Source organism: Aspergillus mulundensis (genome assembly GCF_003369625.1).
Source record: "Aspergillus mulundensis strain DSM 5745 chromosome Unknown scaffold_5, whole genome shotgun sequence".
In the NCBI taxonomy this organism is placed as follows: domain Eukaryota; kingdom Fungi; phylum Ascomycota; class Eurotiomycetes; order Eurotiales; family Aspergillaceae; genus Aspergillus; species Aspergillus mulundensis.
The window spans coordinates 2,697,866-2,713,065 of record NW_020797893.1 but is presented as its reverse complement, the minus strand read 5'-3'; the positions used below and the strand labels follow the sequence as shown (position 1 = coordinate 2,713,065).

Sequence of the window (15,200 nt, the reverse complement as noted above, 5' to 3'; positions counted from 1 at the left end):
ACAGATCGTGGTGGGTTACTCTGGCGTCGACAAAGACTTGGTTGCATTGACACACAAAGGACACGCATTCCAAGACGAGAGTTGACTTCCGCATCCGAACCATGGCTGTACAGTCTGTGCGTGAGGCTTGAGCTGGCGCGGTCTGGTTCAGGCACGGTTACATCGAACATGACGGAGGGCTATTGAGCGAATGCTCTCAATTGCGTAGTTGAATAAGATGGGCAAATACCTGATGTATGCCCGTGACACTTTAGAACATACCACCCTAGTTGTACGGAGTCGGGATTCGGACTAGGACCATTGCGTCCTTCGAGACCAGGGGATAGTTTTATCGAAATCAACACCCACACACCAGGAAATCTACTTAGTCAAGATGACGTATCAGAGCAGCCAAAGTGGCTGGTTCAAGACGAAAGGCACAAGACAGACCCTGGCCGTTGATGTACAACAAGAAGGTGATATACTGTCCGATTCGTCCGATACGGAGGAGCAGTACTGGAGTATATATTGCACCCAAGAAGGGGAACTCCGGCGGGGTTAGGGCAGTGACGTCGGCTGCAGCTTCCCCGTGGGGCCCCGGCAAATCGCTCTAAAACAGGTCTTCTTTACCAAATAGGCCGTTTAGCCGCTGGGCGTCACCAGGGCACGGACTACGCCGGTATTTGTCCGTCTTGTGGAGGAAATCGCAAGCGCCTGCCTCCGAGTCCCTGAGCCGGCGTTCTGATCTCCCCACGTTTGTCTAACAGGGTTCCCCGCAGGTGCGGCCATGCTTGGAGCCTGGGGAAGCGTACGGGCCAGAACCCCGTCCTATGACGACTTTTGGTGGACCAAGTGCTCGCCATGCTGTCTTCCAAGCACTGTGCACAATGGCCGCGCTTTAGGCAACTTTAACCCTTACATATGCCGCTGTTGTGGCCGGTCGCCGACACTATAAGACGAATGAGTTGGCCCCAGCTTTACAATTGACTTGCAATCAACTTCAAAGGCTTCCAAGGGCATCTGACTCACCTATAATGCGCGTTCTCTCTTCTTCACTTTGCGCCCTCGGCCTGCTGGTCAGCGCCACGGCCTACCAATCCTACCCCGACCGCTCCTCGATGCCCCGAACAGTCGTCACAACAGACCTCGAACAAGACGACCTCGCCTCGCTCATCCGCTACCTGCTCTACACCAACGAGCTGGACACCCAAGGCATCATCTACACATCCAGCCGCTTCCACTGGGCGGGCGATGGAAACGGGACCAAGTTCTTCCTCGAAGACCGCGAGTACGACACGCCGCAGTGGAACTGGCGGTGGACCGGTACGCGCACGGTGCAGGACATCGTCCTCAAGGCATACGCCGAGGTCTGGCCGAACCTGAACGTCCACGACCCGTTCTACCCCACTCCAGATGAGCTGTTATCCATCGTCAAAATTGGGAATGTCGACTTCGAGGGCGAGATGGAGAAGGATACCGAGGGCTCTGATTTTATCCGCGACCTGCTGCTCGATGACGACGACAGAACACTGTACCTTCAAGCCTGGGGCGGCACCAATGTCATTGCGCGTGCTCTCAAGTCTATCGAAGACGAGCACTCCAGCACCGGAGGGTGGAACAACACCAAGGCAGCCATCTCCCGCAAGGCCGTCATCCTGGCCAGCGGTTTCCAGGACACCACCTACGCCGACTACATCGCGCCCAACTGGCCTGCCCTCCGAGTCGAAGACTTCAGCACGGCATACAAGCTGTGGGCCTACAACTGCGAAAGGGGCCAAGGTAACGTTCGCGGCGGGAAAGAAAACGTCTACTTCACAGGCAACTGGACAAAAGCCAACATCCAAAAAGGCCCTTACGGCAGCCTCTACCGCTCCTGGCTCGACAACCAGCGCATGCCCGGCGACGCCCTCGACGTCTTCGGCAACCTGAGCTGGTACGAGAACTCCAAGCAAACCTGCCAGCCACTCGAACCCTACGCCTTCCTCTCTGAAGGGGACAACGTCGTCTTCAACCCGATCCTCAACACCGGCTTGCAGGACCCGTCCAACCCAACCCTCGGCAGCTGGGGCGGCCGCGCCAAGCAGAACAGCAGCTCGCCAGACCTCTGGGTCCTCGTCGACAGCGAGAAAAACTCCACCGGTTCTGAAGACGCGGGATACACGTATACACGGTGGATCGCACCGGTCCAAAACGACTTCGCGGCACGGATGCAGTGGACGCTTGAGGCGAACTACACGCGCGCAAACCACGCGCCGACCGTGCAGATCGCCAATGAGACTAGTGTGCAGGGGAAAGCTGGGACGACGATTGATCTCGCGGCCGAGGTCAATGATCCCGACAATGACACTGTCCAGACAAGCTGGTGGCAGTATCTCGAGGAAGGGACGTACCCGCGCTCTGTGGCCATCACAGAGCTGGAGAATCACGGGGCGAGAATGACTATCCCTGAAGACGCGGAGGAGGGAGACACGATTTCGATTGTGCTCCAGGGGACAGACGATGGGGAGTTCCCGTTGACCAGATACGATCGCGTTGTTGTTACTGTTGTATAGGGTTAGTGATGTAGTAAGCCCTACCTCGTACCGTACACGAAGAGATGGATATCATTCTTTCCTTATCACTTCAAACAAACAACCAATCTCTCAGTCCTATCCCATAACTCCTCGCGGATGTCGGGAACATCAGCTGGCCTTCACCAGTAGACATCCCCACACACGATCTCCAAGCAGGCAGGTACCATTGCAACAGCCAATCATCCGGACGAGGCCATGGCCACTGCCGAATCCTATTCCCCACGCTCTCACGGAAGTCCCCGAGTCCAGTCTGCGTCTGCAGGGTGCACACGTGCTGCCCGTGCAAAATGAAATAGAGGACCATCTCATTGGTATTTTCTTGCGGGCAAAGTGGAAACCGATACGATTACCAATGCATCTTCTGCTCGGGTACGACGCCAGGCCTTCCGTGGCGTTAATCATGGGGTGAGTATGGAGAGTAGAGGTGGGATATGGGTTGTTGATTGAGGATTCGGGTGTGAAGGTTGCCCTGTTTTATATGTACATTGGTGGCAGGCTGTTCGACCAGCTTGGTTTGGTCTAGATCCTGAGAGGAGGCTCTGTACGGCTCAGCCTGGTCATACCGAGTACCAAGGCGCTTTGCATGGTACCCTTCAGTTTGACTTGGTGCTTAGTACTGCGTTGTTGTCATTGCTCTAACATCCCCGACATGATCCTCCTCGCTCTCTCCGCCTGCTCCTGTACATCCTCATTCCACAGCCACGCCAGCTTCTCCTGTAATGTCGTCTTGAACTTCTCCTCGTCGCTGCCTACCCCGGGTAACCGTAGACAGAGAAGGTGCGCATTCTCCGCGCTACTGCTCACCACCCGCTGACTGCGTGGCCGTCGAACCTGGTCATATGCTGTGAAGGCTGCGATCACATCATCTGCTGTCACGACTCTACGATCACCGAGTAGCTCGGCGAGGACATGCGCGTCTTCGATTGCTTGTCCAGCACCGGCACCTTGATGGGGCGTGGAGGCGTGGGCTGCATCACCGAGTATGGCAACCTTTGAACGGGCATACGTTGATATATGCGGATGCTCGTAGAGTGCCCACTGCGTTGGGTCTGGCATATACTGCACTGTATTAGCTGGCATTTCATGTTAATAAAGCAGGATCGTACCTCAATCAAGCTGTTAATCAACCGCCCCATATGCCGAAAGTCATTCTTCATATCCTCTTTACTAGCCGGCCGTATCCAGCTCTCCTGATCCCACTCCGCTTGCAACGGGTAGATTCCCACGTTGACCTTCTGCGCCCGCTTGATGGGGTACGTGACGCCGTATGCCCCGTCGCCGACATACATGGTGGACACTCTCGCCCGGTGGTCTCCAACGGCCTTGACCATCGTCTCCATGTCTAGGACGGCGCGGTACCCGTACATTCCGCCGTATCGCGGTTGAGTAGCGGCGTACTCGTCCGGGCCTAGGACGAACTGCTTGACCTTGGAATGGATCCCGTCGCAGCCGATGACCACGCTTGCTGTTGCGGACGTTCCATCTTCGAACTGCATCTGCATGCCTTCCCCAGTTTCAGTCAAAGTACTGAGTCGTTTCCCAAAATGCGCAGTTCCGTCCGGTACCAGCTTCACCAGTGCATCCAGAAAATCCGCCCGGCGCACCGTCGTCTGCCCGCTGGGCTTCGCCTTGAGATCAAGCACCAGCTTTCCATCCAACTCATCATCGCTCGCCCGCACAATCTCGAACCAGGTCTCCTTGAATCTCTCGTATCCCGGAGAGTCCGCATGGGTCGTGATGAGGTTATCGTAAATTTCCCTGATTTTGGGATCGATGAGCGGCATGGCGCGGTGCGCCGCCGGCCCGATCGTCAACCCCAGGCCAACCTCCTTGAATTCGGCAGCAGCCTCGTAGATCTTGACTGGGATCTGCCGCCGGAGGAGTCCAATGGCGAGGGACAGCCCGCCCATCCCGCCGCCGACGATGGCGACCGTGAATTGTTTCGTTGATGTCATGGTGGTGAGAGTCAGTATGTCCGGGTGACAAAGAGACAACCGCGCAGGGGAACAAAGAGGACAGAGCCTCGGCGACAGATGAAGGTAGTTGGAGACGTTGGTATCTAATCTGTTGGAGCAGCTGTAGGCCAAGATAAGGAGTTCGGCAGTTGGGCAGGCGATGGACCCCGAGGGGCAGATGTGGGGGAGTTGACGATCAACATCCGGCATCGGAGCATTCCGATGATGCATGTGTGGGGGTATCTGCATGAAATCAAGTATGATCTCTCCATGTCATTGTCCTGGGAGCAGAGCTGTGGTGAATATCGAGCACGTATAGCAGATGGATGATACGTGAAATCCTCAGTGCTAACCTGGGTGACTTGATCCCTTCAACGTTTGGACAAGCGCTCTTACATTGAACATGGATGTGGTCGGTCTATGTGTCTCTCTCACGAAGCCCATGGTTGCTGAGTGCCCGCAGGCCGTAGAAGCCCGTCTATATTTTGAAAGGAGAGCATTCTCAACATGCCCTTCTGCCCAGTGTGATCGTCGAGGGAAGGTGCATGGCTCGAGGGGCCCTTCCTGCTCAACGGGTTCGCACTGCCCGTCTCTTTCGTCTCCCTTTCTCTCTCCAGCTTCTTCCTGATCCTCAGACTCCTGCGCATTCTCATCGTTATCATTGACTTATTCTTGCGTACCTACGACGTCCGACCAACCTAATAATCTCCCATCTCCCTCTTGGTTTATCGTTATATCTTCAATCATTATGGCAAACGACGCTCCCTACGCTGCTGGTGCCGGGCGCAAGTGGTCCTACTCCTTCTTCGACTTTCTGACTCCCGTCGACACTTGTGCGTCTACTCCTCCAGCTGAGTTGGACTGCCTCGCTAACCGGTTTGAAGGTCTGATGGGCTGGTGCTGCCCATGCATCCTGTTCGGCCGAACGCAAGCCCGCCTCGACGACCCATCCTTGACAAACTACAGCCCCGTCAACGATCGCGTTCGTCGCCAACTCGCTCTGCACTCTGAAAGCATACTAACCGTTGGTCAGTGCCTCATCTGGCTCGGCATGAACTGCTTCGGCGCGGGCTTCCTCATCCAAGCGAAGAAACGCAACGACCTGCGGCAGCGATACGCCATCACCGAAACCCATCTCGAGTCGGCACTGGGCATGAAAGAGGGCGATATGAAGAAGAAACATGGTGTTGAAGGAGCGATGGTCGAGGACTGTCTTGGTGCGCTCTGCTGTCCGGTTTGCGGGCTCATCCAGGCGGACAAAGAGGTTGTCAAGATGCAGCGCGAAGGAGGACAAGGACAGCCGGCGGAAGGGACGCCGTATCAGAGGCCTCAGGGGATGCATTATCCATAGCGATTGGTTGTGGTATTGCTAGACATATTGATAGATGGACGACTGTTAGCCCTCACTACTCATTCATGCCTGTTGTTAGCTCACATTCCCAATGCACTTTGTCCGTATGCTGTCAACGTGGACTGAATGCGTACTCCATATATTCCTGTAGTTCAACCAAGACCATGCACTGGGTGAGAAGCTTCAGCTCCGAATAAAACCTCGAACACATCACCGGAAGCAGAAACTGTTCATTACTCTATATACCGAATCAATATCCACAAGACAAGCCAATGCACAAGCAATCCATCCGATACCTCAAATACATCCGACACTATAAACTCATCCGCCTAGACAATAGTAACAGTCTTATTCAAAACCTCCAGGAACGGCCAGTTCGACGCCTACCAAAGTCAGCACCATCCAATCCACCCCATGTCTCTAGAAAGAAAGAAAAGGAACATACCCCAACAAGCGCCACATGCGCAACACCCACAACCGCCTTCCCCTTACTCACCCCCTCCGGCACACTCACCGTAAAGTTCTCATACGGCGGCAGATAATACTCATGGTACACGGGGTTGAAGGCGCCATGGTACAGGACAGTCCCGAGCGTCTCATCGGCCTCAATGCACTCGCTATTCGGGCACGACTGCAGCCCGATTGCGACGGCGAGTTCGGTGGAGCCGGTGAGGGAGTTCTACAAAGACTTGTTAATGGAGTTTCAGAGAAGAGATGGGATGAGGAGGGGATAGACGAACAGGACGCGTAACTTGCACGATCACATCGCTGCCTGCTTTTAGCTCTGGGCCGGATGGCAGGTTGAGCCCGGCGTTTTGGGCGAGGGTTGGGACTAGCGTTGTTGTGAGGGCTGTGAGGGTTGTGAGGGTGAGGGATTTCATTTTGGAGACTGAGACTGAGACTGAGACTGAGACTGATGCTGGGAATGTGGCAATGTAGAGAGAAAGATGGGGTTTGAATAAGATGCTGTTGTTGTTGTTGTTGTTGCGTTGTTGTTGAAAGTCCAAGTATACGTAGGGAGTCCGAGCCCTTTATACCCGTCCCCAGGCAACATCATCCTGAATCTCTGAGTCTGAGGCAAAGCAAGTGAGATGAGACAATGATCTCAGCGCCGTCCATAAACATGGTCTGATTTGCTGCTCAATATACACCCCCACAGCGCCTGTGGCCCCAAGGGCAAGTCCAGTGCCGATCATCCGGGCTTCCGCGATCCATTCGCCGGGGTGATGCACGGGGTGAGACATGCTCGAGGTCTACCAGTCAGGGCACCAAGCTGGAGTGTTTAGGCGTCCTGGATGCATTGCGTCGCCATCGCCATCGCCATCGCCCTGGCTGCAGAACTACAAGCTTACCTACCTATATCCCGGAGTTCCGAGCGAAGCCGTGCTGAAGCTGACGAGACAAAAATAGAACAGAGGATGACCCACCACTCCTTAATATGCGAGGATGATTGCTTGTGCTGTCTTAGCTAGCTGCCTAGGTCTCAGTCTCAGCTGTCAGCTTGCTCAGCTTGGTTCTGCAGAGCGCCTGGAATAGAGGAGAAGTGATCATATGACGATCCGAAGAAATACTGATTAGGCATCTGTTTCTCGAATAGTATCGTGCAGAAATCTCATTGGTCTGTCTCCTAGATCCATAACAGCCTTATTGAGGCAGTTTATGCCTGTATTACATCCGTCGCAAGTAAACGGTTCATCAAGTAAAAGGGGCATTGTCTAACAGTGCAAAGCAGACCCCGTCCACGTCCAGAATACCTATTCTTGATAGCCTTCAGTCGTTTTGCCATTACCCGAATAACTCATTCGCGTTACCCAGTGAGCAATAATGCTGATGTGAGCTTAGGGTAGTCCCCTGGGTCTTTGCTTCTCTCGAGTCTTTCACAGGGCAAGGTCAAATCCGGAGGAGGAATAGGGCCATGCACATTGTTCGTTCTCGGCCATTCTCAGCTCATATCAACTGCACTTCGAGAGTCACTGCTGGACACTTCGTGATGAAAGGCCAGTGGAGATGGTCTAACAAACAGCTGCCAATAGCACGGCTGAACGACTAGACTTGCATATCCAACTCCTAGACCATCCAGGGCTACCTTAGCGCAAGGAATACAGCTCAGACAACGAACATATGCGACCAGCAAAAAGCAATCAACTGACCAAAGAAAACAACATGCATATACTCTAGATCCCCCAAAAAAACGAATCAAGCATTCTCCCCTCTGGCGCCAAGCTGCACGCAACAGTGACACCCCCTCGCACAGCATCCTCCTGCCGCAATGCAGCGAGCAACCATAAAGCCCGTCATAAACCAGGGCCCTTTGTCCCTCGTACAGCGGTATCCGCGGTACAGAGGCGTGTGCGGCAAGCGTTGCAGAGCTCTGCCAGCCTGCCTCAACGCATGAACCACCTGTTCGTTTTCTCCCGCAGGCATCGCGTTGAACAGCGAGGATCTGGACCTCGTAGCAGGCAAAGAGAGTATTGACGCATTCCCGTTCCGTCTCGGACAGGCCGTCGCGCTGGTACTGGTGGCGTTGCGGCGTTGCGTCTTCTCGAGGAACCCTTCGTCGTCGTGGAGGATGGAAAGGCGCCGTGCGGTTTCTTTGCGGGGACAGAGTCCCGGCATGTTGGCCTTGCTGTTGTCCTCTTGATGCCTGACAAGGGATCACTGTTGGTTGTCGTTGTAGCGCTATCGCACTGGAGATGCCCCGATGTTCAGAGCCCAAGATTGATAATCCCGGCCTATATATGACAGCTGCGGACTTCGTCTCCGATGCATTGTGTGGGCAGACTTTAAGCCGTGACTCAACTCATTCCCGGTAATGTGACGGCCAGACATTCAGTTGCGAGAACGCACGGAATCACAGCAGACCAAAGGCTCGTGGTCCTCTGCGTGGAGTCCATGCCGTTACTCGGGATCTTGGAGCGTGTCGGAACCCGGGTACTTCAGCTACCTCAAGAGAAGGCGAGAGCACAGTTCAAGGATCGCTTGGAAGGTGGATAGCGACCGAGAGGATAGGTGAAGCGAGAGGTGTAAACGATACTCAGACGTCGAGCATGCCTTGGGAGGCCTGGAGGCAGTACCCTAGTCAGGGCTGATTTGCGTCTCCAACCGCAACCCATATGGCCGAGGCGAGCGTACCGACTTTCACAAGGCGAGGTCCGGGTTGCCATTGGCCGGCTAAGCAATTCACTTTCCCATGACTGAACTGGTGAGTTCCAGCCGTGTCACGGCGGCGTCAATGGCGGCGTTGGGATTGTGGGCGGTGGTATCAGCAGCTTCAATATCCCCGGCCTTGGCTCTAACAGCGCTCCAGAGCGTCACATTGACCAGCTTGGCTAGTACGTTGGCTAGGAGGTATTCTCGCAGTTTGGAAAGCATTGATTGTCTCGCAGGAGCCCTTTCTGGCTCCTGATTCTGCTATTTTGCAACATCAGCGTTGGCGTCCTTTGTCAACAGCAAAACCCGCATGTCCTGAATACGGCATTAGCATTTCCACGTATGTCTTTCCAGCAGTCAAGCATATTCCACACCAAATTCCGGCGATGCACGGTTGTGTGCTTCAACGTAAGGGCTACCGGCCCGTCCATCCATATCCCCCCAATTCCGGCCTTGATGTTGCCCTCGAGATGGGCGGTCCTTATATCGATGTTGATTCCATCACATTTGCACTGGAGGCGAGAGTATGGGGGAGTAAGCTTACTTGGCCGGCATAAATGCACTGAGCCTGTTGTAGCTGGCCTGGCGCGACTATAAACTACACCGGAAATAGAGATTATGCCAATGGTGGTTGAAGACCAGGTCCCGGATGCGGTGTCTGTACGCACCCTGTCGGTTGTCCAATCGTTTAGATTCTTGGTTCATTGCTCGGATAACTGGATTGTGATTTGGACAATAGCGTAGGATTAGGTAGCAGTAGGTTGTTGACAGTTGGATTGAAGGACATGTCAGGCCAAACAGGACCAGACCATGGTCGTACCCCCTTCCGCAGCTTAAGTTGCGCTGAAAGTCCATGCCTCAGGTGTGATCAAAGGTTGCGTATGGTCCTTCTTCGAGAGCGAACACATATATGGAACTGCAAAGTTGGGTATAGATAGCACGCAGTAGGTTCAATGGTGTACTATTCCAGACCGTTTAAGTCTACAATCCGCCGAATCCTGTGCCTTCATTCCTCCCCCAGGCAAATTCCCTCACAAGCACCCTTCTCCCTCCTATACAGAACCCCAAAACTCAACATGCAGACCACCTTCTGCCACATCACCCTCTCATCAGCCCTCTTCGCAGCCACAACCTCCCTCCCATCCCTGGCAATATGCACCCGATAGCTCCGCGGCAGATACCGTCCAGGATGCCAAATATTCCACAGCACCGAGTTCAGCAACATGAGAGATGCCTCAAAGACATAGAAGAACCACTCGTAGCGGAGAACGGGGGTTAGGGATCGTAGCACGTCCATGTTATTGATGTCGATTGTCGTAGACCCCGTATGTTCGATGAGGCGGTATATACACCGGACGAGAATAAGAGCCATACTGACGTAGAGTGTTCGAAGAGGTACCGCAACGGCCGTGGTCCGTAATTTGGTTTTGCTGCATCGACGGTGGAATATCCCCGCGAGTATCACGAAGGTAAGTATAACGCCTAGCTGCATCGCCAGCGCAGCGATCGTCAAACGGCTCCCTAGACCTTGCTGGCTCTGTGAAGAAGACGGATTCGACGAGAGCGAGACGCCGAGGGCGTTCAGTATCTCGACGAGCGCCATCAATGCACCGAATGTCGACAAGACGCGGTGTGGAGGGAGAGGGGCGAGATGGGGGACGTAGTAGAAGATGCGGCCGAGGACGTGGTAGGTGGCGAGTTCGAGGAGGGGGCTGCGGATGATCAGTTGGTGGTGCGGATGGTAGATGAGAGGCAGTCACTCACGGGCAAATGTAGATGAACACCTGACTCAATACAAACATAATCAAGACCAACTTGTCCTCTTCGTCGTATAGATAGTTGTACGCTCCGTACTCGCGAAACGCATACCCGAGGGTGAAGAGGACGCCGCAGAGGGGGTGGAGGCCGAGCAGCCGCCATGATTTGTATCGACTATTGTTGTTAACATTGTCAGCGGATAGAAGACAATAAGAGCTGAAGGGCGAAGGGGAGAGTGTACCAGCACTGCCAGATATGCGCCGCTGCAGAGATGGCATAGGCGATGGTGAAGAATATCGGCGCGCCCTTGTTGGGGGCGTAGACGTAGAGGCTCCACAGAACTGCAAGAAAGTCAGTCAAAGTCCAATGGCAAGTGATGTGGATGGACATACCAGGCTCTCCGTTTGCCATGCTGGTATTGAAAGCCCGCAGCAGAAGGAAGCAGATGTCCGGAGGAAATGGTGGCTACTGTGACGGAGAAGCTTCTTATATACCGGCTGTCTCACTCAATTTGCGTCAGCGGCTGTGTCTGTGTCTGTCTTTGTATCGGCTGCAGCCTACAGGGACTCCAATTCGAATTATGTTGGTTGGTTTCCAGGAGATTGGGGGTTCTGTCCTCCTGCCAACAGGGCCCTGCTGGATATGCATAGGAGGATCTAGGAAGATATCCACACAACCAATCAAACCGCCACAATCCAACACTTAGATTCGGAATCAGCCGAACACGCGTGTTAGCTAAGCGAATCCAACTGTCGAGAGCATAGCGCGCATCGTGCCAAGCAAGAATGGGGCGGAGCAGCTGCAGGCTGCAGTTGGACCAAGATCCTGGGCTGGGGTATATTATGGTAGGCCCGGCCGGTGCTCGCATCTAACGTAATACGCGTGTTTGATCAGACTGCGATGATCCGACGTCGTCATAAGAAATCCCGCGATGGGTGTGTTGAGTGGTACGTCTGCCTAGTCCTACCTCGTCAGGTCCACCGTTGTCGCGTATACTAACGGACCGGTCGATGCAGCAAGAGACGGCATGTCAAGGTGCTCGCATCCGTTGTAAATCAGCCAATGAAGTTACTGATGCGGTCGGTACCAGTGCGACGAGCGCCGGCCCAGATGTCTTCTCTGTAGCATGTCCAGCCGGGAATGCAGCTTCTCGACCGAAAGCACCAGCACCGGCAGCTGCACAAGTCTACCGTCCCCGACAAACACCGGCAATGGACCCCAAACCCCGTGCTCTTCAGTCAGCGAGTCGACGCCAGACTCTGTCCTCCAGCTGCACGCCATACCGGCAGACGCCCCGATAAATATCCAGCACGCCGAGCTCCTCATCCACCTCACCTCCCCCTCAGCATCCGACATATTCAGTCTAGGCGACGGCGTCGAGCCATACCAGGGGACTATATCCCAAGCACTGAAAACCGGACTAAAGGCCCCATATCTGCTGCACCAACTCCTCGCCTTCTCAGCCTGTCATCTGGCATACCTGCACCCCGACAAACGACCACACTACAGCCACCAAGCGACCGCTCTCCAAACGCGTGCGATCGCGCTGTTCAACGCGCAGAAGATCGACGTTAGCAAGGAGAACTGTGTGGCTATCTGTCTCTTCTCCGTGGTGCTGGGCCACCATCTTCTGGCTGAGACTCTCGCGGTCGCGCACTCTTGTGTAGGTACGGGCGGCATCGACGCATTCCTGTCGCGGTACGTCCAAAGCCTCTCCACCCACCGCGGCGTCTTCACCGTCGCGATGACCGGCTGGACGCACCTCATGTCGAGCGAATTATCATCAATTCTACTCCGCAGCCAAGCGTTCACATCTGCCGGACCGCGCGGGACCGAATGCCACGGACTCCGGGTTCTAGTGCTGCAATCTCCGACACTAGATGATGGAGAGAAGGGGGCGTGTTTGGCGGCGATTCGGTATCTCCAGCTGGGATTTGATGCGCTCTCCACAGGACTAGGACCAGGACCAGGTAAGGGCGAGCACGAGAATATGCGGTTCCAGATGCTCTTCCTCTGGAATGTTCTCGTGCCGCCGAGGTATACGGCTTTACTAGCGAGGAAGAACCCGGAAGCGTTGATTGTCCTTGCGTATTACGCGCTGTTGCTGCATCACGGGCGCCATATCTGGCAGGTCGGAGAGGCGGGGAGGTATATCTTCGGCATGATCGAGGAGGACCTGGGTGCTGCGTGGGATGCATGGCTGGAATATCCTCGCGTGGGATTGGGGACGCGGGTTGGGTAACTTGATATCACCATTTTATTTCTATCTATATTTTTGGTCCTGATCGTGTCGTACATCACAACATATCATACATAACATCTTCGTTGCCACATTTCCTTCGCGGACGCTCCGTCACAGAAACGACGTGACGCGACAGTTCGGAAACTTTCGGCAGCCTCGGGGCTAAATCTTTCTAACTTCATAACTTGTTTCGCCGGCTCAGGAGCGGTCGAGCTGCGGGTTCATCAGTTCGTCAACTTCAGCGGTTGAAGGTTGATCTAAGGCAGACGCGACTTGCCCGCAGCACGGCTAGCAGCAAGGGCCCCAGCGATGCCAAACTGCGACGCAACACCGTTGATACGGTGAGTCGAGTTCAGGTTCTTGACAACAACCATCTGGTAGCAGGTAGCGGAACCCTAGCGGGAAGCGATAACCGACCAGGCGAGGAAGAGCTCCCAGATCCTGTACCAGCGAGGACCGTACTTGGCGTTGATGGCCTCGACGTTGCCGACCCAGTTGCGGTACCATCTCCAAAGGGTGCCGCTGTAGTGGACGCCTACGGTGTCGATTCTGCGATTGTCAGCGTCAGTTTGCCATTTTGAAGAGAATGGGAGTGACGTACCCCTTGACCTCGAAGCCGGCGGATTCCAGGCACTTGACGTAGTACCACAGAGGAGTGGAGGCGTCGGCACCACGGAAGATGTACTTGTTCAGGTAGAGACCCCAGATAAAGTCCTCGTACTGCCATGCCTGTCGGAGACCAGAGAGCTGGACGTACATGGCGCCGTCATCCTGGAGCATGTCGTAGCACTGGCGGAAGAAACCGGTAAGGCGGCGGATACCAACATGCTCACCCATCTCGAGCTGGGTAATCTTGTCAAACTTGGTGCGGGGTGCATCACGGTAGTCCATGCAGACAATCTTGCTCTGCTCTTCGGGAATGCCAGCCTTGCGGAGCGCGTCGTTGCCCCAGGCAGTCTGGTTCTCAGCGATAGTGAGTCCGGTAACCTTGGCGCCGTAGTTCAGACTAGCAAAGCGAGCGAGGGTGCCCCAGCCGCAGCCAATATCAAGCATCGTCTCGCCTTCCTTGAGGCCAATCTTCTCGCAAACAACGGCCATCTTGTTATCCTGCATCTCCTCAAGCGTCTCCTCCTTCTCAGGGTCGGAGATGATACCAGAGGTATAGATCATGCGAGGACCAAGGAACCAAGCGTAGTGGTCATTGCCGCTATCATAATTAGGACGAACCTGCTCCTCATCCTGCGCCTTGGTGTGAAACAGGACATCGACGAAGAAAGTGCCAACAATGAACTTAAACAGGTCCCAGGTGAAGGAGAAGTTCGCCCAGTCGTGGCGGTACTCCATGACATCCAGAGTGTCGCCGTTGAACTCAACAAGACCATCCAGGTACATTTCAGCGAAAGTCTGCATGGGGATCTTGTTCTTGCCGTGCCATTTCGCCTTGTCCTCGTCGCGCTTGAACGTGATGTAGTGCTCGACCGGACGGCCGGGCAGCTTGACCTTCTCATTCGTGCGCGGGCTGAAGGTCGAGACGTAGGTCCAGAAAGCCACGAGGACAGGAAGAACAGAGACAAGCGCAAAGAAGAGGAAGGTCTTCTTCCCGCCGCCAACGAACCAGGTCAGGAAAGCGGGGACTCCAACAAGCGCGCCTCCCAGGGCATAGTTGGAGAAGCTCTCGTTTCCAGGCCCATCAGCCGCCAAGGGCGGGTTGTTGATGGCGGCGGCCTTTGCAGGGGATAATTTAGCAACGCGCGTCACCAGCTGGAGAAGAGGACAGACAAACGCACCTTGGTGACTTCGATTCCGCAGTCGTCGCCGGTCTGGAATTGCGAGGGCTTGGCGGGCGGAGTATCGATGAAGTCGATGTCGGCCGTCAGCTCGACGGTCTTTTTTGCTTCGCTCATGGTCAATTGAGGTCTCTGGGTCCTCGGTGTTGAATTGAAGGAGGAAGGGAGTTGAGGACAAGCTGGAGGAATGTTTTGGTGTGGACCCGTTTCACCGCTGATCGTCACACGTGCCGCAGCCTCAGGCACCCGCTCGGAACAAAGTGTCTCCGCCATAGCAACCAATGACGTGGTGTTTCAGTTTCAGGCAACAGAGTCTGGCCAGGTCGACAACTCTCAGTTGTTACACTGTTGCTATACAATAACCAAGATACAACTTCCAAAGCTGTTTGTAACTCCTGCCAGAGT

At 54.7% G+C, this 15,200-nt stretch overlaps 7 protein-coding genes across 7 annotated transcripts; 3 read left to right on the top strand and 4 right to left on the bottom strand.

The window, feature by feature from the left end:
* Positions 1–1,013: 1,013 nt before the first annotated feature.
* On the top strand, positions 1,014–2,531 carry DSM5745_06173 (DUF1593 domain-containing protein; the record flags this gene model as incomplete). The annotated part of the gene is made up of 1 exon (XM_026748189.1): positions 1,014–2,531. One exon carries the CDS (start codon positions 1,014–1,016, stop codon positions 2,529–2,531), a length of 1,518 nt encoding a protein of 505 aa, XP_026604021.1.
* Positions 2,532–3,179: 648 nt separating this feature from the next.
* DSM5745_06172 (putative salicylate hydroxylase) lies at positions 3,180–4,507 on the bottom strand (the record flags this gene model as incomplete). The annotated part of the gene is made up of 2 exons (XM_026748188.1): positions 3,180–3,611; positions 3,659–4,507. The coding sequence occupies 2 exons, from the start codon at positions 4,505–4,507 to the stop codon at positions 3,180–3,182; spliced, it is 1,281 nt and encodes a 426-aa protein (XP_026604020.1).
* Positions 4,508–5,255: 748 nt separating this feature from the next.
* On the top strand, positions 5,256–5,858 carry DSM5745_06171 (PLAC8 family protein; the record flags this gene model as incomplete). The annotated part of the gene is made up of 3 exons (XM_026748187.1): positions 5,256–5,340; positions 5,392–5,489; positions 5,541–5,858. 3 exons carry the CDS (start codon positions 5,256–5,258, stop codon positions 5,856–5,858), a joined length of 501 nt encoding a protein of 166 aa, XP_026604019.1.
* Positions 5,859–6,187: 329 nt separating this feature from the next.
* On the bottom strand, positions 6,188–6,739 carry DSM5745_06170 (uncharacterized protein; the record flags this gene model as incomplete). The annotated part of the gene is made up of 3 exons (XM_026748186.1): positions 6,188–6,241; positions 6,304–6,537; positions 6,599–6,739. 3 exons carry the CDS (start codon positions 6,737–6,739, stop codon positions 6,188–6,190), a joined length of 429 nt encoding a protein of 142 aa, XP_026604018.1.
* Positions 6,740–9,038: 2,299 nt separating this feature from the next.
* DSM5745_06169 (putative RTA1 domain protein) lies at positions 9,039–11,177 on the bottom strand (the record flags this gene model as incomplete). The annotated part of the gene is made up of 6 exons (XM_026748185.1): positions 9,039–9,269; positions 9,332–9,520; positions 10,093–10,720; positions 10,773–10,940; positions 11,008–11,107; positions 11,159–11,177. The coding sequence occupies 6 exons, from the start codon at positions 11,175–11,177 to the stop codon at positions 9,039–9,041; spliced, it is 1,335 nt and encodes a 444-aa protein (XP_026604017.1).
* Positions 11,178–11,892: 715 nt separating this feature from the next.
* Positions 11,893–13,008, top strand: DSM5745_06168 (uncharacterized protein; the record flags this gene model as incomplete). Its single annotated transcript, XM_026748184.1, has 1 exon — positions 11,893–13,008. The coding sequence occupies one exon, from the start codon at positions 11,893–11,895 to the stop codon at positions 13,006–13,008; it is 1,116 nt and encodes a 371-aa protein (XP_026604016.1).
* Positions 13,009–13,403: 395 nt separating this feature from the next.
* On the bottom strand, positions 13,404–14,912 carry DSM5745_06167 (uncharacterized protein; the record flags this gene model as incomplete). Its single annotated transcript, XM_026748183.1, has 3 exons — positions 13,404–13,557; positions 13,610–14,733; positions 14,796–14,912. 3 exons carry the CDS (start codon positions 14,910–14,912, stop codon positions 13,404–13,406), a joined length of 1,395 nt encoding a protein of 464 aa, XP_026604015.1.
* Between the last annotated feature and the right edge of the window lie 288 nt (positions 14,913–15,200).